General features: G+C 44.1%; 2 protein-coding genes across 2 annotated transcripts in view; one reads left to right on the forward strand and one right to left on the reverse strand.

Moving 5' to 3' along the window:
* Nucleotides 1-19,594, forward strand: part of Clvs1 (clavesin 1) — a 131,993-nt gene extending 112,399 nt beyond the window's left edge. Inside the window, exons 3-5 of the mRNA XM_038348263.1 lie at nucleotides 902-1,012; nucleotides 4,036-4,271; nucleotides 19,507-19,594. Coding sequence (XP_038204191.1) covers nucleotides 902-1,012; nucleotides 4,036-4,271; nucleotides 19,507-19,594 — 435 coding nt within the window. The remainder of the gene's footprint in view (nucleotides 1-901; nucleotides 1,013-4,035; nucleotides 4,272-19,506) is intronic.
* A 1,867-nt stretch (nucleotides 19,595-21,461) lies between these two features.
* Asph (aspartate beta-hydroxylase) overlaps nucleotides 21,462-25,310 on the reverse strand; it is a 163,450-nt gene continuing 159,601 nt past the window's right edge. Inside the window, exon 24 of the mRNA XM_038347167.2 lies at nucleotides 21,462-23,646. Within this exon, the coding sequence (XP_038203095.1) occupies nucleotides 23,496-23,646 (151 nt within the window). The 3' untranslated portion in view covers nucleotides 21,462-23,495. The remainder of the gene's footprint in view (nucleotides 23,647-25,310) is intronic.

The raw sequence follows: 25,310 nt of genomic DNA on the forward strand, positions 1-25,310 counted from the left end.
AGCTTAGTGACACAAATAGCACTTAGGTGTTGCCTCTTTTTCAATTCCATTAGCAATGATCTGCTGAAACCACACATCAGGACTTCCTGGCCTTTCCCCTCCTGTGGATCTGAAACTGTTTAAGCTGTTTACCAGCTTACAAAGCAAGGGCCCTTATTCTGGCCTGGACTCCAAGCTAAGAGCCATTATTAAAACACTCTTATGACCTGATCTTTACAAACTGTGCTGAAATGCAGAGGAAGGGGATCTTGTTCAGTTAGGGTGGTCAACTACCCCTTAAGCAGCATTAATTTTTTTCTAGGATTTGCTGTATGCTTTCAGGATGAAGTGGACAGAAAGTACAGAAAGCGACCAACAGTACATGCTGTCAGAGGGTCATTTCAGAGAATCTCAGCTCCTAAGATCCTTTGGGGTCCTTTTGCAGCCTGGTCTTAATGCAACCTGCTCAACTCACCCAACAAGTTCAGGTTCTAGGCTACTGTCAAGATGGCACAACTTCACAGAGAGAGAAGGGAAAGAGAACAGCGTCTGTGAGCTGTGCTCTGGCTTTCAGGAACTGAAGTGTGCTAACCCAATGCCTTGAACACTTCTGAATCCCAGTGATCTGGGTCCCACACACTCTGTGCTATTTAGATGACTCAGACATTGCTACTTTGGAAGACTAGCCTAACCTACGCACTACTTTTAGGCTGTTGATTGAAAGGAGGGTAAAGAATGTAAGAGGACAACAGGGAAAGGCAGATGGCAGGCAGGAGAGGAGTTGAGCATTCAAGTCCTTTCTTTACCGGAAGTGAGAGCTTCTGCCAGATGAGCAGACTGCTGTCTGCACTGCTACACGGCTGTCCCCTAAGCGAGTGTCGCTAACTGATGTACTCTCTCGCTCTCTGTATCTCCTTCCCAGGACAGCTTTCCTGCCCGCTTCGGAGGAGTCCATTTTGTCAACCAGCCCTGGTACATCCATGCCCTGTACACGCTCATCAAGCCATTCCTTAAGGACAAGACGAGAAAGCGGGTAATGAGAAGAGTCATTTAGCTTCTGAATGGATTGTCGGTGCCCTACCATGGTTTTGTAACTTTTGAACATTTGCATCTTAGCAGGAGTTTACAAATGACTTGTATTTAATCAAAAACTTGGCATAATGGGTTATTTTCAGAGTGTCAGACAAACCAAAGGACACTTTGAAGGCATGCAAATACCAGATGCCAATTTCACTACAAGTGCTTGTGGGAGTAGTGCACAAAGCCACTTCCTGCTCCTATTCAGTTCTCTCATTCTTGTATTTGTGGGGTACGTTTTTCGTTTGTGGGGGATCTGATGACATAGCTCAGACTAGCCTCACATTAGTTTTGCAGGCTTATTGTAATTTTATGTAAGTGAGTGCTTTGCCTGCATGTGTGTGTATGTACCACAAGCATGCAATGAACATGGAAGCTAAGAGAAGGCGTCAGACATCACGGGACTGGAGTTAGACAGCTGGGACCTGCCTTGTGGTTTGTTGGCACCAGAACCTAGGCTTTGCTGCAGCAGCAACAGGTGCTCTTAACTGCTGAACCACCTCTCCAGCCCTCAGACTCAAATTCTTAATCCTTTTGCCTCCATGTCTAGAGTTCTGGGATTATAGGCATTCACCCAGTGGCTACTTCTTATTTATGGACTATGTCAGTAACTAATATTTTGTCCTGTATCGTCACTGTGAAAAATGGGTCTTTATACTTTTTTCTCTCTTGGCTCTTGGATGGTAACAGCCAGATCCATCATAAGTAAGGCTGAAAGCATTTCCCATTGGATGTGATAACCTTTAAAAGAACACTTGAAATAATAATGACCTCAGTCAACATTTGAGAAGCCAGCCTGTTTCATCTCTGCATTCTGTTTGGCTGAGCAGCAAGCATCCGTTAGCTCCTCTGAATCTCACTGTCCTCATTTGTTATGTGGGGGACTAACTCCTACACCCCAGACTCTTTGGAGCAATTTAATGAGACGGCACATGAAAACATAGAGCAAGATGCCACTCACATACCAGACACTTGATAATTTTCTTCCTTTTCATGCTTTATCTCTCCCCCCACTAGTTTTACTAAGTCATACAAGTAAACATTGTGTGCTTAAGACACATAATATAAATTCACTGTAGAATGATCACCACAATTATAAGATATCCATTACCTCAAATGTGGCTGATGATACGAAGTAGCCTGAACACACACACACACACACACACACAACACTAGAGGTCTGAATTCCTAAGCCTTGGGTGCTTCTTGGTCTTTGGAGAATATTTCAGTAGACTATGGAAGAAGGACAAGCCCCTGTTTCCAAACAAGGACAGAACTTAGAACTAGACATCACCAGCATCAAGAAGCAAGAACCCTCTGAGACATTCTGCAGTCTGCTCAGGACAATATCAAGAACAACGTGCCAGGCATTGTCTGCAGCATAACTTCAGGCCTTTGAGAGCTTGCATCTTCTACCTAGCATGGGAAACGTGGGAGCTCCTCCCAGAATGGACGCTGTCTGCTGAACCAGGGCAGGGGGTTTCTGGAGCTCTTGACCCTGGAAAGCGGGTCCAGCCTCCTTCCTCCGTGTTCCTCTCAGCCACGCTGCAGCAGAGCGATCCCAGCACTGCTGATGTCAGCAGCAGGCCCTGTCCTTTAAGATCTGAGGTCGTGTGGATATAAGCACTGAATGTGAACACTTCGAATACTCCAGCACCTACTATAGAGTTTCATAAGGGCCACGATATTTTCATTTATTCCCAACAAATCCTGTTTTATTAACGTTCAGTCATATCCAACTGCCATGTCAGAAAATGTACATTGTGGTCCCGGGCCCTGCAGCACCCGGAAGAGCTCCACGCTTTTCTCTTTTGTCTTTATGTGATGCTGTTTACAGGCCAGGGTAGAATGAAGAGAATGGGGTGACGGGCGATTGTTGCTGAAGTGCAAACGCGGGAATTTTCAAACTCACATTTCAACGTCACCACTGTCGGCTGTGGCATGTATGTCCAAGCATGTAATTGATGCTGTCCTACTGGAGTGCCACGTGTTTACTCCACGCAGTTAATCGTAACTTATGCACTGGATTAGTTCATGCCTGCAGTGTTTCTAGGAACCAACGTCATCACGGGTGTACTTTAAATCAACTTTCAAGATCAGTTTCTGAATTGTAGTCCATGACAATTATCTATGTGTTACATGCCATTTGTGAACTTATCTAAAGATACCTGAAATGCGAAGCCCCCTCCCTCATTTTGGCCTACTTAGATCACTCAACACTTGTGTGCTCAGAAAGCACAAGCCCGTTTGGGTGTCGGTACTCTATGCAGGCAAGAAGGGAAAACCCGCCCCGAAGAACTTCCCACAGCACATGCTCAGGTCACCCTTCTGCACCAAACAGCAACTGACTGGGCTTCTCTCTAGTACACACACACCATCTTGGGAAATCCAGGCTATGTTAGCAGAGTAAAATAGCATCTATTTCTCCCTAAGACCCAATGGAACACATGGGGCAGAGCTAGAAGCCATCGGCTACAGAAGAGTTTGTGGGGAGAAGGGCGTGGAGAATCAGCATGGGTAGGGGCTGGGACTGATTTAGGGAGGAAAAGCAGAGTGGGCAAAGACCCAGGCTGCAATTGCTGTGGCCTGAGACGATGGTGGTGGGACTGGGAGGTTCTGGGGACCAGAGCGCTCAGATAGGAGGGCACTCAAAGCGTGAGTAGTTTGGAGCGATTGGTATGACCTCCCCATTCTCAGCAGCAGTAACTAGGAGGTGACTGTGTGCAAATTTGGGGGGTGGCCAAATAATGTCCACTCTATTCTTAAACTTTATTTTTTTAAAACAACTATCAATTCAGCCGATTTTCTAAGTGATAAAATAGCTTTTTATGATGACTAAGCCGTGGGAAAAAACAATTGCCTCTTTGAAATCCATGGTCACCAGAGACACATACAGATATTCTTTGCTGAACTGTGTATTAGCCCAAACACTTGTCATATTTTAAATTTCTATGTTGTTTTTTTTTTTTTCCTTTCCAGATTTTCCTACATGGAAACAATTTAAACAGCCTTCACCAGCTAATACACCCCGAATTTCTGCCCTCTGAATTTGGAGGGACCCTTCCTCCTTATGACATGGGGACTTGGGCCCGGACATTGCTTGGCCCTGACTATAGTGATGAAAATGACTACACCCACACGTCCTACAACGCCATGCATGTGAAACACGCATGCTCCAACCTGGAGAGGGAGTGCCCACCCAAGCCCATGACAAGGTAAGGCCTGCCAGAGGGCGTGAGCGGGTCGACTTAGACCTACTGCCGCATAAGACACTGAAAACTTTGCGGACACGGAATTGAATAAAATTCTTTTCGTAAGAGTTTACAGCAAATGGGTCTCAGATGACCCAGAAATATGGTTGCCTCCTTTCCACAATTTGAGGGAAGAACTTAATATCCTGATTACAGTCTGCGTTTTAGATTGTGGGCAACTGTTGAGCTACTCGGATGGAACGGGAGGCCTTTGGGATACACTGATGGCAAAACGACCCAGTAGAGAACGTGACTATCATTCATCTCTTTGAAACCAAAGGAGCATTGCTTGGCCGTAGCACCATTAGACATTAGGATCGTCAATACAAATAAGCTAATGAAGGTGTGCCTAGAAAATACACCTAGAAAGGCTTGAGAGCACTGTAATAAAATGACTGGCACTTGAGCTGCTCTCAGAGTTAATGGGGAACTGGTGTGCCAAGCCTGAGGGATGGAGAGAACAAAGCCTCACGAAGATGGACGGCACTATGTTGTGCAGGCTTGTGAGTGAAAAGAGGGTCGTGGTCATGGAGTAAATCCCCGGTAAGAGCTGGACTCCGCTGGCAAAATGTGCTGCATGAGTGCTCGGGACAGTGCCCGGAAGGAGGTTGCTTTTGGGTTTTCTCTTCTTCTGTTTTCTTTTTCTTTCTCTCTCTCTCTCTCTCTCCTTCTTTTACCCTTTTCTTGACCACTGTACTTTTGTTCTATATTTCTGATATGGAATCTGGACTTTGTTCATGCTAGTTCACACAGTCTAAGATCAACCTACATCCCCAGCCTGAAGGTGGCTTTTAAAATTTGCTATACAAATGATCCTGGCACACTCTCAACCGTGGCTTCTAAGACTAAAATCCCCTTTAGCCACCATCTCAATCCCCACTCCAATCTCTTTCCGTGTGTGACCACTGTGACCAGACAAGGGAGGCCCTTCTACTTGTTTCTTCGTGAACAATACACACTTGTGCTGACACCTCGGTGTTTTCTGACATCTCTTATTGAGGACTCTTTGACTGCAGTTGCACTAATAAGTAAGGCAGTCTGGATTCTGTAAACATCAAGAAAGTCTTTCCTCACAGTTCTGGGACAGAAAAGCAACGATCAAAGGGTCAGGACCGTTGTCATCTTTGAAGCCTCTCTTCCCGGCGTGCAGATGACTGGCTTTGGCCCTTGTCCTCAGAAGATCTTCCTTCTCTGTGTTTGTGTCTTAATGTCTTCTTAGGAGAACAGCAGAAATGTTGGTTTAGAGCCAGCTCTATCAATCACATTTGACTTTAATGACCCCTTTTACATCTCCGTCTTCAAACACAGCCACAACCAGAGGGACTGGAATGAGAACTCCAGCCTGTGAGTTTAGTGGTGGGAGAGCATCTGGTGTCTACATGGTTATATTCCGCGGGTCTCTGTCCCACAGAACAGCTTAGATACATCACCATAGCCATTGCTTCATTGGTGAGCATTTATTCAGGCTGTTGTTTAGGTTTTTTTTTCCTGTTTCAATCATTTTCCCGACATTTGTCTCTAGCTTGTCTGTCCATTTTCCTAGGGAGGTTTGTCTGGGAACTCTCAGGTCCCTGCCATTGTGAACCAGAGGGCCAGTGCTTTTAAGTTTCATCCCATTGTGCACAGGGGTGTCCTGAGGGGCAGCTTTGCCAGCCGTGGTTAAGAATCGGCTTTGCCCAGACCCAGACAGTCACTGGTGGAGGAAGAGAACTGTGTATTCCACGGCATCTCCTTGCCTCTTGGAGCCTGCAGGGATGCAGAGAAAAGGAAGACAGAACTAGGGGAAGCTTCAAAATAAACTTCTCTGCTTTCCCATCTGTTAGATCGATCCTTTTCTCAAGCCCAGATGCCTAGGAAACCCCATTTTTCACTGTCCAGACTCAGGCAGGCAGGGATGGAGCAGTGTGCCCCTGATGCACGAGTTGCGGATGGATGACCTTGGAGTAGGGTTGTGAGCTCCAGTAAGCGGCGCAGTCCTAGCCTCTGCCACGACTCTCTACATGCTTCAAGCCCACTTGGAGTGAAGTGCTCTTTGAGGACCATCTTTGGGAACTGAGCCTCGAGCATATGCGACCACTGAGTTTTAAGTGGCTCACAGGAACAGTGCTTCCCAATAGAAGAGCGTAAAGTAAAACCTGAGACAACTGGCAAAGGGTGGTTGCAGCAGGTACTGGCTCTTTTTCTCCTTAATAATTGTGATGCTGCCTTTAATCAGAAAAGAAAATAATTATGATTTTGATGGAAATTTCCTTAAACATATGATTTCAGGATTGTTCTCCATTGAATACCAGGTAGCAGTTTAAGACAATTTTTTCTCCAATATTAAAATCTCTGGAATTTCCTATATTTAACTTTTTATATATGGCATGTGTGATATGGCCCCCACAGGCTCATGTGTGTGAACGTGTGGCCCATGAGGAACAGCACTATTATGAGGTGTGACCTTGTTGGAGTAGGTGTGACCTCACTGGAGGAAGGGTGTCACTGTGGAGGTGGACTTTGAGGTCTTACCTATACTTAAGCCACTCCTGGTGACACAGTTGCTTCTGCTGTCAGATCAAGCTATAGAACTTTCAGCTCCTTCTCCAGCACCATGTATGTCATGATAATAATGGACTAAATCTCTGAAACTGTCAGCCAGTTCCAGTTAGATGTTTTCCTTTACAAGAGATGCTGTGATCATGGTGTCTCTTCACAACAATAGAAACCCTCACTAAGACAGAAGTTCGCACCATGGCTTGACCATGCTTCTCTTTGGAGGAATGTGGACTTTGGGAGTTTGGATTAGAAGTCGGTGGAATGCTTTCAGCAGGGATTAACAGTAGGAGTCTGGAAGACAGTGGTACAGAGAGTGATTTGAACTGTGGGAACCTGGCTCAGGAGATTTCAAAGAATTTTTGGTAGATTGCCTAGAGATCATTCTTGCGATATTTTGGTGAGGTATGTGGCTGTTTTTGCCCTTGTCCAAAAAGTCTGCCTGATGCTAAAGTGAAGAGTTTTTGATTAATTGCAATGGCAGAGGAAATTTCAACATAGCCTGGCATGGACTCTGTTGTGTGGTTACTAGTGCTGACCCTTATGAAGATTTATAATGAAGAAACAAGCTGAGCAAGGAAAAATATCAAATGTACAGATTGAAGAGAAAGGGGCGCCAGGAAGTGGAATGAAGTGAAATCCTGTGTTTGAGGAAATAGACAGGTTAAGAAATAGAATAAATGGAGTGGTGACCTCAGGGAAAGATCCCCTCAGCTAAGCTTCCAACCTGTGAAAAGGAATTAAAGAACAGCTTAGGTTTCAGCATGGTGTCGGCCTTCTATTCCAGTACTTAGAAGGCTGGCTGGGGGATCTCTGAACTTTGTGTCAGCCTGGACTATAGAGAAGATTGCAGGTAGCCAAACTTAGGCAGTAAAGGAAACTATGGAAAAGAGAAAGCTGGTGAAGATGTCATGTTCCAACCCCAGCAAGCAGCAGAACTTGGCAACTCCTGCAACATGGTTCTGACTGTAAAGTCAAGGATAGAAGAAAGGAATTAGGGGATCTCCCTCTGAGACTAAAGAAAGCCACTGAGGACAGGTGTGTGTAGCAAGGGTGTCCCAGCATGGAAGCCTACAGAGGCCATTGTGCTAAGTTGTGGAGATGAAGCCTGGATTGCCTTGGAGCCCCAAGATGTTGGAGATGCCAGAGCCATAGGATACCTGCTAAGGAGAGCTGCTAACAGGGAGTGGAAAGCCCAAGGGAAAGAAGTGTGTTGCAGTCAACAAAGCTGAAAGGAGTTGGAGATCCAAACAGTGCTTTGATATAGGTAGAGTTTGGAGTTTGCCCAGCTGGTTTTCAGTCTTGCTTTGGTCCAGTATTTCTTTAGTATGATCTCTTTCCTCCATTTTGGAATGGGTATCTATATCGTATGCTAATATATGTTGGAAGTATGTGATCTGCTTTTTGATTTTCATTTTATAGGGGATTAAGAGATTGCAGGAATCTCAGAAGAGACTTTGAACTTTGAACCTTTAAACATTGTTGAGACTGAGAAACTGCAGGGACTTTTGAAGTTGCACTAGATGAATTTTGCATTATGTTATGACTAACAACCCTATGGAAGGTGGTGGTTTGATTAGGTACGGTCCCTATAGACTCATATGTCTTAATGCTTGGCCCATAGGGAGTGTCACTATCAAGAGGTATGGCCTTGGAGTAGGTGTGGCCTTGCCGGAGGTAGTGTGTTACTATGGGGGCAGACTTTGAGGTCTTATATGCTTAAACCACACCTAGTGACACAGTTGCTTCTGCTGCCTGTGGTTCAAGATGCAGAGTTCCCAGCTCTTTCTCTAGAGCCATGTCTTCCTGTACACAGCCTTGTCTGCCTGCACACCTCCATGTCCATAATGATAAAGGGCTGAACCTCTGAGGCTGTAAGCTAGTACCAATTAAATGTTCTCCTTTATAAGAGCTGCTGTGGTCATGGTGTCTCCTCACTGCAATAGGAAGCCAAACAAGTCTCCTCCTGCCCCCCCCCTCTCTGTGTGTTGCACACTTGCTACAGTGTGTGTGTGGAGCCCCATATGCTCTCTCTGTCTCTTGCTATCTCTGCATCTCTCTCTCTCTCTTTCCCAATCTCTTTTTTTTATTATTTAAATCACTTCTTGGCCAATCACTTAAGCGTATTGCTAGCTAGCTTTTATGTTTTTAGTTAACTCATTTCTATTAATCCGTGTATTGCCACATGGCTGTGGCTTACCGGATAAAGTTCTATACATCATCCATCATCTGTCTCCTGTGGGGCTACATGGCTTCTCCTTGATTCTGCACACTTTCTTTCTCTATATCTCTTTCAGCCTGGCTATACGCTGTCAAGCCACTGGCCAAAAGCAGCATCTTTATTCATTAACCAATAAAAACAACGCATACACAGAAGGACCTCCCACACAATTTCCCATTTTCTTTTTAAATAAAAAGGAAGGTTTTGACTTTAGCATAGCAAAATTACATATAACAAAACAGGTATCAAGTAAGAATTACAGTTACAATATTTATATCTACTTTATCTTTTATCATAACTAAGGAAAACTATAATGATATATTCAACTCTATCAAAGACTAGAACCACTCTGAAGATGCCTGATCTTGTTTTTCTCTTTCTTGTGTGTGCATATACTTGTTTATAAGTGCATGTGCATACAGAAACACATGTATGTGTATGTGCATGTAAGTGCAATGCATACGAGGGTTAGAGGTCAACTTTATGTGTCAGTCTTCAAGCACTATCTATTATTTTGGTTTTGGTTTTCATTTGATATGGGGTTTCTTACTGGCCTGCAGATCTCTAAGTAGGCATGACTGACCGGCCTGTCAGTCACAGACATCTGCCTGTCTCTGACTCAGCAGGGCTGGGATTCCAAGCACGTACCACCATGCCCAGCTTTCCTGTGTGGGTTCTCAGGATCTCATTCCGGTCCTTGTGCCTGCTGGGTAAGCACTTTACTAACTAATCCATCTCCTCAGCACCTAGTCTAGATTTTATAGTCCAAGTTCATGTCTTTTTGATAACTATTCATTTCTAACAGAGATCCTAGATCATGATGAAATACCAGCCCTGTAAATAGAATGGCCAGAGGAGGTTTGAGGCTAGGAGGACCATGTCTTCTTAGCAGTAGGGCAAGGGGTCTTGAAGTAAAGAACAGATGCTCCACAGATGTGATATAGCTCATCCTCTCTTAGTAAGGGGGACATGGGCCATATTATCCTCTCAGCTGCCTAGAGTCTGGTATCCAGCTCAAACAAGGTTGAACATTTTAGATTCAGGGCGCTGTTGCTACTCAGGTAGCTAGTGCTTAAATACTAGAACTTCTTGAAGGAAAAGACATCTAAAGAAGCCATACAAATTTCTATGTTTGTGCAGGCTAATAAATACTGGAGTGGTCCACGTACACTATCAGGTATTTGTTAGTGTTTTTTAAAGAATGAAGAAAATTAGCTGTTTAGCCTCCTCCTTACTTGGGCGTTGGAAAAAAAAAATTCAGCTTTTAGCTTTCTTTTCCAAGGCGTGAATGAAGGGCACCATCTCTTCCAGTCATATAATATGTTTCCATGGGTCCGTGGCATGAAAGAAAATCTGTATGATCAATCTGTTGGCAAGAAAACGAATGGGGCTAGTTAAAGCCTGTGTCCAGAGGCATTCTTGCACTCCCTTTAAAGAATGACACGAGGAATCATGAGATAAAGACGTCTAAGCTTTAGCAAAGCAAAGAGGCAGCGTTGAAGAAGAGGGAAATGAGCGGATGCAGAGAACTCCCTGGAGAGAAGCACAGCAATCTGGGTGACTCACCGTGCATACTCCGAGATTCCTGTTTGCTAAAGCACCATGCCTGGGTGCAACTCTTAGCCAAGGAACCACAGCCCAGACAAGAAAGGCAAGGCATGCTCATGTTTTGTGACACATATTGATAAGCAAACCCTTGGCTGACTCCAATTAACTTGAAGCTATTGTCCTTAGCAGCCAGCCAGCAACCAACCTCTTATAGCCTGTGATGATCCTATGACAAAGCAGAATATTTGACCTAGTGTATGAGAGAAATCTGCAAGTCATGTCATGGTTAAGAGCAGAATGTACTAGTGCAGTACTTTTAGCTTCAAACTGATGTTGTAGTAGGTATCTTGTCATCTCTGTATGCGCATATAGCATGTGTGTGTGTGCGCGCATGCATGCATGTGCACACATGAGCACACACGTTCATTTGTGTAGAGACCATGCGCCACTTCAGGTGTCCTCCTCATTTGCTTTCCATCTTATCTTTGAAACAGCGTCCCTCACTGATCTTTGGCCTTTCCTGTTCAGCTAGACTGGCTGGCCAGTGACCCCAGGGATCCTCTTAGCTCAGCCTTCCCAACAGTGGGGTTACATGCATGCAAAGCCACATTTGGCTTTTAAATATGTGTGTTGAAGACCTAAACTGGGGTCCTTATGCTTGTACACCACTTTGCCACTGAGCCATCTTCCTAGTCCTCATTTGAGCTTAAGATGTCCCAACAACTCTACTTGAGCTTTGCCATCAAGACTGCAAGGGTTGTGAATACGACTGGAAACCCCTTGCCCTTGGCAAGCCCACTTGGAGTGCACACTTGGGTCCCTCTCACCCAGTGATCAGCACAGGGGAAGCCTTCACTTTGCTCCGGGCTCTTCCTTGTGGGTCTCTGTGGCCTCCACACTGCATCCTGATCTCATCCCATTCCCTTCGGGTCTAAGACTTTGAGCGGCCACAATTCATTTTCCTCTTTATTTTTATTTCCCAGTCTCGTCACCTTCTTTCACCAGCCTTGGGAAAACCACTTAGCCTTGCAGGGTCTTATTGTCTTCAGCTGTAACGTGTATGTAATAACTTGCATGGCCTTAGGTGTTGCTGTGAGTATCCAATGTCAGCGGGATGACAATGTACACCGTGGAACACGGTAGAAAAACCGTATGAGGAACATTGATAGTCTTCACCTCCCAGTATCACACACAAGAATTTCCAGAGAGCAGGGAAGGATCAGGCCTCCAGGAAGATGTTTTGACTTCCTGGGCAGACATCCTGTTTGCAAGGATGTTTAATGTGGTGAAATGTGAATTACTGGCAAGAAGTAGCCATTGGAACTGGCTTGGTCTTTCTAAGCATGGGACATTTGCTGCCATTTCCCAAGAGAACAATCTCCCCTGTCCCATCTTCTCTCTCCTGTTATTTATTTACTTATTCATATATTTATAAGCAGAGCCTCTGTCGATGTGTAGCTGAGGCTGAGCTGGAATTTCCCATATAACCCAGACTTCCTCCAAACTCTGTCTCCTGCCTCAGCCTGCTGAACGTGGGAATTCTAGGTATGTGCCACTGTACCAGGCTATCAGTTTATAAAAAAAATACCCAGAAATTCAAGGTATGTACCAGGCTATATCAGTTTATTAAAAAATATTCAGGAATTCTAGGTATGTACCACTGTGCCAGGCTATAAGTTTATTTAAAAAAAAAAAAAAAACCTCAGAGAGCAAAATATCATTGTGTTTTCTCCATTTCAGACAAAATGCTACCTGCTTTAGGATTGGAAGAACATTGTCTGTTTGTCCATCCATCCATCCTTCACCCTTTGCCCATTAATTCCTCATGTTTATTCACCGTGTCCTTGCTCACCATTGGCTGCTGTCTTGGCTGTCTGTTCCCACGATGTGAGCCCCAGGCTGACTCCATCATGCAGACAGTAGCCCACTCTGCAAGCTCCGTTCTCAGTAGGACAGACAGATATGGATATTCAGAAAGCTGCTGATATCCAGACCGACCTAATAACATCAAAGCAGTTCCATTGACATACTCTCTCATCCAGGTAAAGAAACAGACCTATGAACGGTCACTATCATTAAGAGAATGAGCTTCCTAAGCCACCCTGCGGATGGGATGAGTCACCAGCATTGCCTCAGCTCCTGACAGACGCCATCATTCCTCTACCTCTTCAGAACATCACACCCCAGGCCCACTGTGATGACCTAGCAGGGTTCACACCATTATGTCAGAGGGAGGGAAAGGGTTGTGGATGTGAGGCTGACTCACTGCTCTCCATGCTGGTCCAATTCCGAAGAAAGCAGATTCTGCTCAAAGCAGGCAGTGTGAACACACACAGTCATGTTTCTGGGCTGTTATTTTAAATTCTGATTTTGTAGTTGATAAGAACTCTCTGTTCGAAATGCCGCATAGTGCAATGCTCCTTAATGACTGTCTCCAACACCTGAGCTTGCTTCAAAGTGCATGTTTACAAAGCAGCGCAGACCTCAATGCTCTCAAAGCTGCACACGCCAAACACAAATGGCTGCCAAGATGCGACTGTTTCAGCCAAACACTAGGTCCCTAAAACTTCTGTAGCTCCCACTTCTGTGTCTGCTGTCCTCATAGAGAGAATGGGCACCACAAGCACTAGTCTTGACCTCAAGTACTCTCCTATACGATACAGAGTAGAATGACTCTTTTCCAATGGATTGTTTGATCATTGCTAAATCAGCTAAACGTTTTTATGGCGTAAGCAATCTGCTGCTCTCTGTGTGTTTTGTTAGATTTTGGTCTTTTCTTCAAGCGAGGAGATACAGGCTCTCTCTGTTATCAGGTGAGCTGACCCCCAGCACTCATTCTCAGGCAGCACGTCCTCGGGGCCATGCCGTGACAGTTTATACGTTAGCTCACATTTCACAGAGCTCTGAGTACTTCTAGTTTCATCTTTCAAGGGACATACTGAAATCATGTTACCTCATTTGCAGAAGAAATACTGAGGCAGGAGAATTCCTATAATTGGGATGGTTTCATAATGGACTTTGTAGATAAACTGGGTAGAAAGCCCACATCAGGCTGGTAGCTTCCCTTTAGCCTCCCTGGTCCTTTTCTCCTGTCTGTTCCCCCAGTGTCTAGGTTTCTGGTTTGTTTTCTGACAGCTGAGCTCGGCTCTCAGTAAATCTATTCTGCCCCCTCCACCGTCCTCACTAGCTGCATCCGTTCTTTTTAGGTGTCTGAGGCATTTGGCTGACTGATGCACAGGTAGAAGTCTTTTGTTAATTAAAATGAAGATATGCCCACACAGCCTGTGATTTTTATGACACTTTTTTTTCCTCAGAGAAGATCTTCTGCTCTTCTGATTTTTCATTCACTGTGAGCAGAATAAAGTATTTATAAATAACGGGTAATTATGTTAATTGTTGGATTTCTTAACAGGCATGGGAGACATGTTTCTATAAGAATTGGCGTATTGGCACAAATGCCTATAATCCCAGATTTTGGAATGCTGAGGCAGGGGGACTGTAAGTTTGAGTCCAGTCTGAGTTACATAGTGAGAACTTATGTCAAAATGCACATGAATAATAAAAATTTAAATAACTGATGAGTACAATATTTGTATATAAATGTACAAGAATTAGAGCTAACATTGGTATGTATACCCTTAATTCATATGTGGGCCTAATCCTCAGTATTTTACCACCACTATAATATAGGCATTATTATTATCTCTGGTTTACAAAGGAGGAGGCAGAGTTTACCTGAGGACATAAAGTTGGTGTTGACGTCATCATTCTAAGGCAAAAGGGTCCCTTGGCAGACTTTCTCTGACACTTGTAATCATTGAAAAAAAAGAGTTATACAGATTGCTTAGGATTTTTTATATGTGGTGTGTGTGTGTAATGTGCACATTTTGTATGGGGGTGTGTGCACATGGGGTACATATACATGTACACACATTTTTGGGGTAGGTCGGAGGACAACCTCAGACCTTGTTTATCATGTGATGTTCACCTTGATGTTTTATGGAAGTTCTTCCACTGGCCTGTAGCAGACTGAGCAGACTAGACTAGACACTGCACAGAGCAGACTGAGCAGACTAGACTAGACACTCCAGAGGATCTGGCTGTCTCCTCTACCCCAGCACTGGGATTGAATGCAAGTTTTGTTTTGATTTTTAAATATGGGTTCCAAGGATTAAGTCAGGTCTTGATGTTTGTGACTGACTGAGCTACTCCTCAGACCTAAATATATTTTAAATTTATTTTTGGAGAATTCCAAACATGGATACAATGTGCTTTGATCAAACCACCCACCTCCGGTAGAAATTTCTCTTCCTAGACAGAAGTCCTATTTGCTAAGATATAAGACAGTTCTGAGTTCTTCCACAACACCAAACCTGCTGTTAACTTCAAAAGCTAAACCAACCTTCTGGGATTCTTCCTGGTGAAATGCAGAGGCTGCTCTGTAGAAAACAAATGGGTAGTCCCTGAGTCAGCAGAGGGCTAAGCGAACCATCTCTGCCCTCCTTTGGGCCCTTGCATTGGGACTCATGGTGTACACTTCATGTAAAGGGCGTGGCAGGCAGGCCCTTGTAGGGGTCATCCGTAATTCAGACAGGCGATAGAGGTTCATTAATAAGAATACAATGTTATGGTCAGCTGTTAACATGGCTAAGGAAGGTTTTGGATATAAACCTCCTCCTGAGACCCAAATTGTAGTTCTAGTTGTTGATCTGTGCAGAATGAACTAACTGGCTCATGGCCTGTGCTTTTGATGACTTCATCTTCCTGGAAGCCCATCAGGTCTGTGCTTTTGATGACTTCTTCCTGGAAGCCCATCATTGGAATCTGCTGAATATTAAACCTTAGCCAAAGTCCTTCATTGCATTGCATTGGAAAAGTTCCAAACGTGGGGGAAGAAAGATTGAAAAGAAAGACAGGTAGGGAAGCAAAGGAGGGAGAAAGAAAAACAGACCAAGACAGAACAGCAACAAAGCATGCCATTGTTGTGAGGGCTAGCTGAAGCTTTTCTGGTTTGCCTGTTCCACCACTGAAATTGTCCAGCATCCCCTGCCTGACCCTGGGGTTAGATGCTATTCCGGATGGGAAGAGGACCAACACAGACATTTGTTTTAGCACGAGAACTCAGCTTCTCTTGCATAGATGGAGCCCAGAATGAACTTGTCTATGGTGCTGCACCAAACACAGTACCTGAGCTCTCTGACCAGATGGAGACACTGTCATTAGAAAGCAGCTGACTTGACGTTCGAAGAGAATTTTAATTTAGCTAATGCACCGAGGGCAAGATTCAAGTGTCTCCCCAGGAATCTCATGCTGGGAAAAGGAACGGGCACTAGACAGAGGGGGACTTGTCTCCTGGAAGGAGATTTCAAACTGTTCTAACAACTTGTCAGACAGGATGAGACTGAAATCCAGATAACCATGGGGCAGTGGTATTTGAGACTACATGTTGAGCCAGACTGTTCTTATCCTCTGGCCTCATTTAAACTTTGATCTCTCTTCAGGACCCAGAAGACAGTCTTGAAGAGTTTGCTGGATGCTTATGTCTTCCCAATGTGTTCACATTGACTAAATCTCATTTTAACCCTTTTCATTAAAAAAAAATAATAATTGCTATTCTTTCCAGTGAATTTTAAATTTTTATGAAATAGTCACTTATATAAAATATTAATATTAAATATCTAGGTAAAAAGAATTCCATCATATTGAAAGAAGCCATGGCACTCTTCTCATTAGGGAACATACAAACCTGGGGCAAAATGTTTGCTTCCTCATCCTTAATGTCTTGGAACAGGCCTGTTGTCACTTACCGGTCAATCAAGACACAGTCTATTGGGTAAGACATTCCGGGTCATTGCTGCTAATGTATCTACTAAAAGAAACAACACAGGTCCCAGTTATATCCCATGTGGAGGGGAGAGTGAATTCAGACTGGCCATCCGAATAAAGACATATGACACTAGTGTGTGAGAGATAGATTTCTCCTTCCATCTCTCCTTCTTTCCAAGTTCTCATGAACATCTTTCTAGCTGGGCAAGGGGGCATCTGCATGCACAGGTCTGTCTGCATTCTTGTTTGGATGGGTGGCTTAACAACAAAGATTTCTGCATGTTTGGCCATAGTAATTGTTAGATAGCAAAGTTTTACAAACACCACTTGATGTGGGATTCCCCTCTGTATGCTGTGAATATGTTTTATTGCCGTTGGTTAATGAATAAAGCTGTTTCGACCAATGGCTTGGCAGAGTAAAACCAGGTGGAAAATCTGAACAGAGATATAGAGAGAGTAGGAGGAGTCAAAGAGATGCTATGTCGCTGCCGAAGGAGAAAGACGACAGCTGCCAGTCAGAAACTTACCTGCAGGCCTCAGACTTGTGGTGATACACAGATGAATAGAAGTGGGTTCATTTAAGATATGAGTTAGTTAAAAAATATGCACAGGCTATTGGCCACACAGTGTTGTAGCTAGGGTTGTTCTTGTGTGATTATTCATGTCCGGGTGGCCGGGAAATGAATGAGCAGCCTCCGTTTACACTTAACATCAGTCAGTGGGGACAGATGAGAGTTTGAAAACTATTTGAGATCTACTCCCTTTTCTCTCATCATCGTGTGGGTACAGAAAGTTTGAAAACAAACCTAATAGTCATTACAATCATAGATATTAACTTGAATTGATAAAGCATTTTAAGACCTAAAAGGATGGAGACAGGTTGGAGACATGAAGCAAATTTAAAACGGTGAAAATGATGATTTCACCTCAAGTTTCTTGAATAGAACCTTCGAGAGAGGGAGGAGACGGGTGAACAGCATCACTTATAAGTCAGCCTGCTAGACACTGATGCCAGAGCCAAGCATGTGGGCCTTGCTGTCCCCAGCAGAACATCGACAAATGGTGTGAACATGCCGCTCTGTCCTACAGTCACCCCACGGATATGGTGGGTCAGCACCTGGCTGACGAAGACAGCCTGGAGTGGAGAGTTCTAGAAATCTTGGCACAAGTAAAATCCAGTTATCCTCAGTGAGGAGTGGAGTTAGGGAGGGAGAACTTGAACTAAAGCAAGGCTTTGAAGCAGACTCCTGGTAGGATTGTGCATGCTCCGCCTTCCCCAGCCAAAGCCTATACACAGTGGACTCAAGCACTGAGCAGGCACAGCCTTTGCCTCCTGTCGTGTTTCTGTAAACAATATGGTCTGTACTTTGTAGCAGGCTTTCTGTCTACAGGAGGGTGAGCACAGGTTTGTGTGGATGCTGCGCCCTAATGTGAGGGACTTGATCATCTGTTGATTCTGATATTCAGGAGGGTCCTGAAACCAAATCCCATATGCAGAGAGGGACAGATGGCAGGAATTCTGTGCCTCTGGGAGAAGGAACAACAGATAGGACATAGATGTTTTCCAAACCAGGTTCGAGTTCAACATGAAGGAAAATTTCACGGGATTGACCTTTTGAGGCATAGAGGAGTGAGCTTCTTGAGATGGCTGTCTTCAGGAAGAGTGTGTGAGCAGTGCTGATGGCAATTAAACCTCACTCTGACTCCAGGACTGTGGTCCAATTAGGCCCAATTAGGCAGTGGTTAAAGGGCTGGAGGTAGCTGATTTTCTGGTTTGTAACCATACTGCTGGGATCCTCTGGGTCTCGTTCATGTTTGCTATATTTCATTTTTAGATGAGACCTCAAAACATAGATCAGGCTAGCCTTGAACCCACGATCCTCTAGCATCCACCTCCCAAATTCTGGTTGTACCAGTTTGAACCTCCAGGCCTGTTTGCCTTGATGTCTTCAGGAGTTTCTCATTTTTTTGTAATTATGCAAATCTGCATTCCTTCCTCTCACCCAACATTCACGCTGGGCTCTTAAATAGGCTGAGAAACGCATAGGAAGTGTGTCAAAATCCGAAGTTCTACTACTGCCTGTGGCTCATCTGGCCATCCCAGTAGCAGATGGATCCATTTCACTTCCAAAACACCGCACACATCTAGTTAGGGCATTTGAGTTGATTGGTGTTTATAGTAGAAACTTGCTGCTTGTGTATTTCATGGCAATTATAGGGATTCATTTTCTTTTCTTTTCTTTTTTTTTTTTTTACTTTTATCTTGAAGTAGATCTCATTGTGCAATTTAGGCTGGTCCGGAACTCACTATACTTCCCAGGGAGGCCTTGAAAATATGATTCTCCTACCTCTATCTCTCCATAGCTGGCATCACACTGATACACACACCACCCATATTCAGCCTTGATTGACTTTTAAACTTGTGCTTTCTGTATTACATACATATAAAAGGGGCTAAGAACCTCGGGCAGCAAGTTTATTTCCCCAGTAAAGTAGAAGGAAGGGTCATTAGACATTCTGCGAGGCAGCTCCGCAGGCCATAGCGCTTCCAGGGACAGAGCCATAACGAGCAGACCTCGCTCTCCTCGTTGTCGTATCGCTTGCCTAAGTTACTTATTTATTGATTCTTTGATTTGTTTCCTGCATTTAAAAATGGAGACAGTAGCACCATTCCTCAGGGCTGTGAAAGTGGTAAACTCCAGAGTATGAAGAACCCCTTAGACATCCACCAAGCACACCCGAAACTCTTATTAGTGGTTTTGTGTCTCTGGGATCACCTTTATTTTTATTTGATGGATGGACACAAGCACAGAAAGTTACACTCATTCTATGGTATATGACAGCAAAAAGCTACCGGTCAGATTCAGCAGAAGAAAAAGGCTTATGGGTAGAATCTCAGAGTGGCTAAGTTCAATTGTCAGAAAAAATAAAAAAATAAAGTGGTGTGTGAAAAAGACAGCAAAAAGGAAATACTAAATAGCTGTTCTCCATGTCTTGATTCTCAAGAACAACAACCGCTACCAGCATGAACTGTCTGTGATTGTGTGTGTCTCCTTCCTCTCTTGTTAGATCTCAGTCTGTGGTAGAAGCTGGGACCCTGAAACATGACGAGAAGGGAGAAAACGAGAACACTCAGCCCCTGCTGGCTCTGGACTGAGCCACGTCGCCCGCGTGATGCTCCCATGCACAAGCCTCCGGTGGAACAGCCGCCCAGGGAGCACCCGGGCGACTGACCTACAGACACACGGGCCCTGCTCGACAGGAGGTCCTCCACTGCTTCCCCAGCCATGACCGCCAGCAGCCATTGGTCTGAGCAGCCCACACTGGACAAAGATCGGAGGGATGCTCCTCAAACTCAAGTTAACCGATTAATTTGTTTTAGGGAGGGATTAGGAGGATGAAGCGAGGCGTCTGTGTAAAAAGGATTCTCCCTCCACACACATTTATGGTAGCAAATGCACTCACACAGGGAAAGACTGAATTGGCTGCGCACACACTAGGACAATAGTTGCTCTAAGGAGTCACACAAGGACCTTCCCCAGGTTTTGCAAATTACGATGACGCGCATTTCCAGATAGAGGCAGCAGAGTGGAACTGCTCAGACACAAGGTCAAGTATAACGGAGGGCAGAACCCCAAGACAATAGTAGCTACACTAATGACCAGTTTTATTGACTTACGTTCCCACCCATCACCAGCAGCTAAGTGCTCAGCCTGAGAGCATGACCTCACAGGTCCGGGTGAAGGCAAAGTTCTTAACTCAAATATCCTGCAAGAATGATTTGTTAGTCGGGCCACCAGCTAACTTCACGAATTGGATTTAAAGAGGACACAGGCAGTTGACAACTGGACTGCTTCATCTTAGCAAAGTGATGTCCTGTAGGCGTTCATGGGAATTTCTACAGAGAGGAGGCAACTCATTGAAAAAAAAGAAAAACAACATACTGATAAGCCCATTCAAGTTAGTTTTTGGGTTCCTACCCAAGCAAAGGAAAGTGCTAGCAAGGCACTTGGTCCCCACCCTCCTATGAACTGTGGAGAAAAGCCCTGAGCAGGCAGACTATCACACAGAAAGGGTCTCAAGGATGGCTTAACATGTAAGTATTGAGCTAAGAGAAGACAAAAAGAAAATGCCAAGATGAAATGCCAAAGACCACTCTACGTCTATATCCATTCTCCTTAGAAACGGACCCCAGTCCCTACTTGCAGGAAGTCAGACAGAAAACAGACATCAAAGGTTAGAATATTTTATCTGTGCTATGTTTCCCCAGACCAGCTAAGTATACGTAGATATCTTATTCCCCACCTATCTGGGTGACACAGGCACTGACTAATATGACCAGAGTGCTTAACGTCAAAAGAAAATCTCAATTGATAATGCTTAGTAAAATATTTCACACTTTAAGCCTTTGGTAGATTGATTTGTTAGTTGAACAACTTAAGAAAAGAGAAAACCAATTCAACTTTCAAACAGCCATAATCACCTAAACAATACGGCTAGTCGTGAACACCTCTCTCTTCTGTCTACCTTCTGTTCCTGTCTCTTTCTCTCTGTGTGTCTCTCTTTTGCTCTCCCTCCCCCTTTCTCTACTCTTCCCCCTTTTCTTTTGTGCTTTTCTCTGACTCTTCCTTCCTCCTTCTGTCCCTTCATCCCTCCCTCCCTCTCTCCCTCCCTCCTTCCCATGCTGGAGATCAAAATGAGGGCCTTGTCATTCCAGGCAAGTGTCTCACTCCTGAGCCCTGAGCTACATTCTAGACATACATTCCTTCTTAGTTGATCTACTGGTTTATTATTATTTTTCACTAGTAGAGAATAGTAATAAATACTATTTTTATTTTCCAACCTTGAAGGAGTAAAACTGAGACAGAATTTAAAATATTTCTCAAACAATTGCATCATCATATATAAAAGTATCAATTTATTGGGTATAGACCTTCTGAATCATAAAATAACAACTCTGAAAAATGCCTACAAGGCATTGTTGGAAACTCTTTTCTCATGACACGAGTGAGAGAACATAAAGATTAAAGTGAATCAGAAAATCTTTTATTGCTTGGGTTTATAAAACAAATGTGGGATCCAAGTACTCAAAATATTGTTGGAGTCAACGACTGCCAACTTGTGTAACAGTAATGGTTCTTCTGGCTTTTCACATGACAATATTTAGAATCCTACTGTAATGACCATATTTTAAAAACCATGTTATATTTACTAGTCAAAAGCTAATTTTCACTTATTTCTACCATTTTATGACATGAATGTAAGGTGACGGTTTAACAGTGAGAACATATGGTTTGCATTTTGTTATGTGTATGTAATATGTCGGAGAAACAAAACCAATAGGCAGCCGAGTGTCACAACATGAACACTGAATTGTATTGCCTTTTGTCAGTAAGTAAGTTCCTCCATTTAATAAATACTGAAGAACACAAACACCTTTTGTTTTCTGAGAGTTTGTTTTCTTTTCTGGAATTTGGGGATGATTTCCTATTTTCCTTCCATGCCTTAGAGGAATTTTTGAACATTGACAAAAGAAGGAAAAAGTACCTTTTTTTAATGAATGGTCACATATTTTGTAAACTTCCTACTAAAAGCTAGTATCCTTAAGCTAAAAGAAAAAGGATCAATGCCAATCTCAAAGAATTGCTCGCTAAGTGAGGTCCAGAAAGCATCTTCTTTTGACATTGTATGAAAAGAATGCATCTGTGTTTTGTCCACCTATGTGGCTGGAATACGTGTCATTTCTGCAGCGCTGCTGCTCGACTGGCTTAGAGATCAGTGCGCGAATGGCATTACATTCTGAGGCTTGAATTAGCTTTAACTGTCAAACAGAAAATCAAAGGCAGTGGTGAACTGATCATCTCTGGAATGAGCAGCAAGATGACTTTCCGCTCTTCTTCCTATGCCATGGGCCGTACTCAGATCAAACATACATGTGAAATGCTGTTTCAAAATAATAATTATTAGATGGCAGGCTTTTTTTTTAATGTGGACGACGGAAACTGCCTGCAAATTCAAAACTCAACAAACTCTACTACCTCCACCTGGGGGAGGATCCCAGCATTCCTGGGAACTTCCTACACTGCTCTCCTACATGGACAAAATTGTGAGGAGACGCTCAGAAACCAAGCAGCCATCTTCTTGGTATCTAAGTGGACCTAGAACAGGCGGCCACTGCAGATTCCAGGTCCTGTGCACAGAAGGCAAAGAGTCCAGGCTGTCTGGTCACCTGACCCTGAGTGGAAACGTTCACATCCATGTTAGATCTTCTCTGAGCCCCGTTATCTGTGGTATTGTCTTATTACAACATGAAATATTTCCATGGCTTTGCTCAGTGTCAAAGAGAAAGCGTTGCTCTTAGGAATAAGAGCTTGGTAGCATTTTCGTGATAAGCACAGAGACAGGAGAAGACGCTGAGTCAAAACGAAGATACACAGGGACATCCAAGGGCAAGGGTTGGCACAGTTTATATTTCCCAGAGCAACTTCCCATTTATATTAGGAAAACAAAATAAAGTTGCCTTTTTCACAAGTGTTTTTTTCTCCTAAAAGGCATATGTCTGAATTGACCAGAAAAATCACTACTTAACAGTCAGAAGGGATGCATTTGTACTTCTCATCAAAGTCGACAGAAACGCACGGTAGATGGTGACAGAATAGTCTGGCTACCTAGAAAAATATAACTGCCTAGAAAAATTACAAACGAAAGTGATTCATTCACAGTTTCTCCATATGGTATAGCCTCCGTGTACACTACTCCATGTAGAAAAATATCTTTGGCTAGCAATGTAGACACAGCCAAGTGTTCCCCTTCAGTCCAGGCAGAACATCTGTGCTGCCATGGGTGACTTGAAGCCAGGGGCCTCCTAAATGAATTGCAGTAAGGCAAATACTCCTCCCAGTGATTTAGTGATTTCCCATCCAGAAGGAGCCTTAGAGGTCTTTAGCTGCAAGGCAAGGGGACCAAAGAGTCACAGCGCTTGAATGTCTGTCTCTGCACCCCAGGAGAAGCAGAAAGGCAGCCTCCTGGGAGTGCACCCAAGGCTGTGACGATTCCTTTTAGATTGCAGGAAGGCTGCGCCTCTGCTGAGGGGTCAGCTCCGGGTGCCACACATCCACGATGAAGATCAGCCGGAAGGACGAGGCATCTTGCCACACCTCGTGCTCGAAGGAGTCATCAAAGATGAGCACCTTGCCTTCCTCCCACGTCCTGGAGGAGAAACACATGCACTTGTCAGCGTGGCCTTGGGAGTTTTACAGCCCCGAGGACCAGTTTCATAGCAGGAGGATCTCTCCTGAGCACCTCTGGGATATGACCGTGTCACCAGGCCTGGAAATAGTCTTGCATTAATGATTAAGAACTCAAGCTTCTTATTAGGGACATCTGTCTTCTCGCTCTGCACAAAGGACATGCAAAGGACATGGGCTGGGGATCAGGACATCCTGGCATTTTTTCATACCCTCCACTTAGTCTGGATCCCATCTTAAAACAAATTTGTTTAGGTGAACAAGTATCTAGAACAGTGGTTCTCAACCTTCCTAATGATGTGATCCTTGAATACAGTTCCTCATGGTATGGAGACCCAACCATAAAATTATTTCATTGCTAATTCATAACTGTAATTTTGCTGCTGTAAAGAATCATAATGCAAATATCTGACCCGCAGGATATCTGATATTCACTTCCTGTGAAAGGGTCATTTGAACCTCAAAGGAGTCTCAACCCACAGGGTGAGAACCACTGATCTAGCTGCATGCCCTGGTAGCTCACACATGAGACAATTTCCAGGTGAGCCACTGCACATCTGTCCTGTCTGTCATTCCAGAGACTGGCTAAGACTTTTAGGTGGTGAAGACCAAAGTTTCCATTCCCAGGACCTACATAAAAGCTGGGCACAGCTGGGCAGTGGTGGTGCAGAGGCAGGCAGATGTGAGTTCGAGGCCAGCCTGGTCTACAAGAGCAAGTTCCAGGAAAGGTTCCAAAGCTACAGAGAAGCCCCATCTCAATAAAATAGAAAAAAAAAAAAAAAGGCTGGGCATATAGCATGAGCATCTGTAATTCTAGTGCGCCTACGGGAAGAGGGAAGCTGAGCGACAGGGTCGTGCCCAGGAGCTTGTTGGCAGCAGACCTGGTGTATGCACTGGGAAAGAACAAAAGAGAGCCCTGTTGCAAACAAGACAGAAGGTGAGGACCAACACTCAAGGTCGTCTCTGAGTTTCACACACACATGGAATTCACAGGCGGTGTATACACTTGTGTCTGCATTTGCCCTGACACAAACGTGTGTACACACATGCAGGAACCCACTCCCCCCAGGCAAGCCTCATGTATGTGACCGTGTCACCAGAACTTCTCTCTGCTCTGAGGCTGCTGCAGGCTTCATCTGAGCTTAGCTCATCCACCAAGGGACGTGAGAGCTGTGCCCACCTTCTTGGCCCTTGTAACTGCTGCTGTGAGCAGGGATACTTTCTCTCTTGGACACTTTTCATCCTTCCCGTCTGTCTGTCCAGTAGCTTTGTCAATTACCCCTACCGACATTGCTCAATTTCTCTGGTAACGCTAGACCAAGAAAATTACTATCTCTCTATTTTAGGAGAGGGCAGTTGGTTTTCTTTTTCTCTTTTTTCTTTCTGGTTTGTTTTCTTAGCTTCCTTTTCTTTTCAGGTTTGGTTTCACAAGGTCATGATCACCTGTTCTGAATCTTGTTGAATTCAAGATTCTAAGCTGAGAGGCACGCCGTAGAAGGAATAGGCAGATAAGTGGGTCGGAGATGGAAAGGGCGGATTGAACTTTTTATTGTAAATATTACTTTATAATGAGTTAATTAACTTAGAAAATTTATTTTAAAATTCCCCAATAGGTCACTTATTATT

This window comes from Arvicola amphibius, chromosome 11, assembly GCF_903992535.2.
Source record: "Arvicola amphibius chromosome 11, mArvAmp1.2, whole genome shotgun sequence".
Taxonomy (NCBI): domain Eukaryota; kingdom Metazoa; phylum Chordata; class Mammalia; order Rodentia; family Cricetidae; genus Arvicola; species Arvicola amphibius.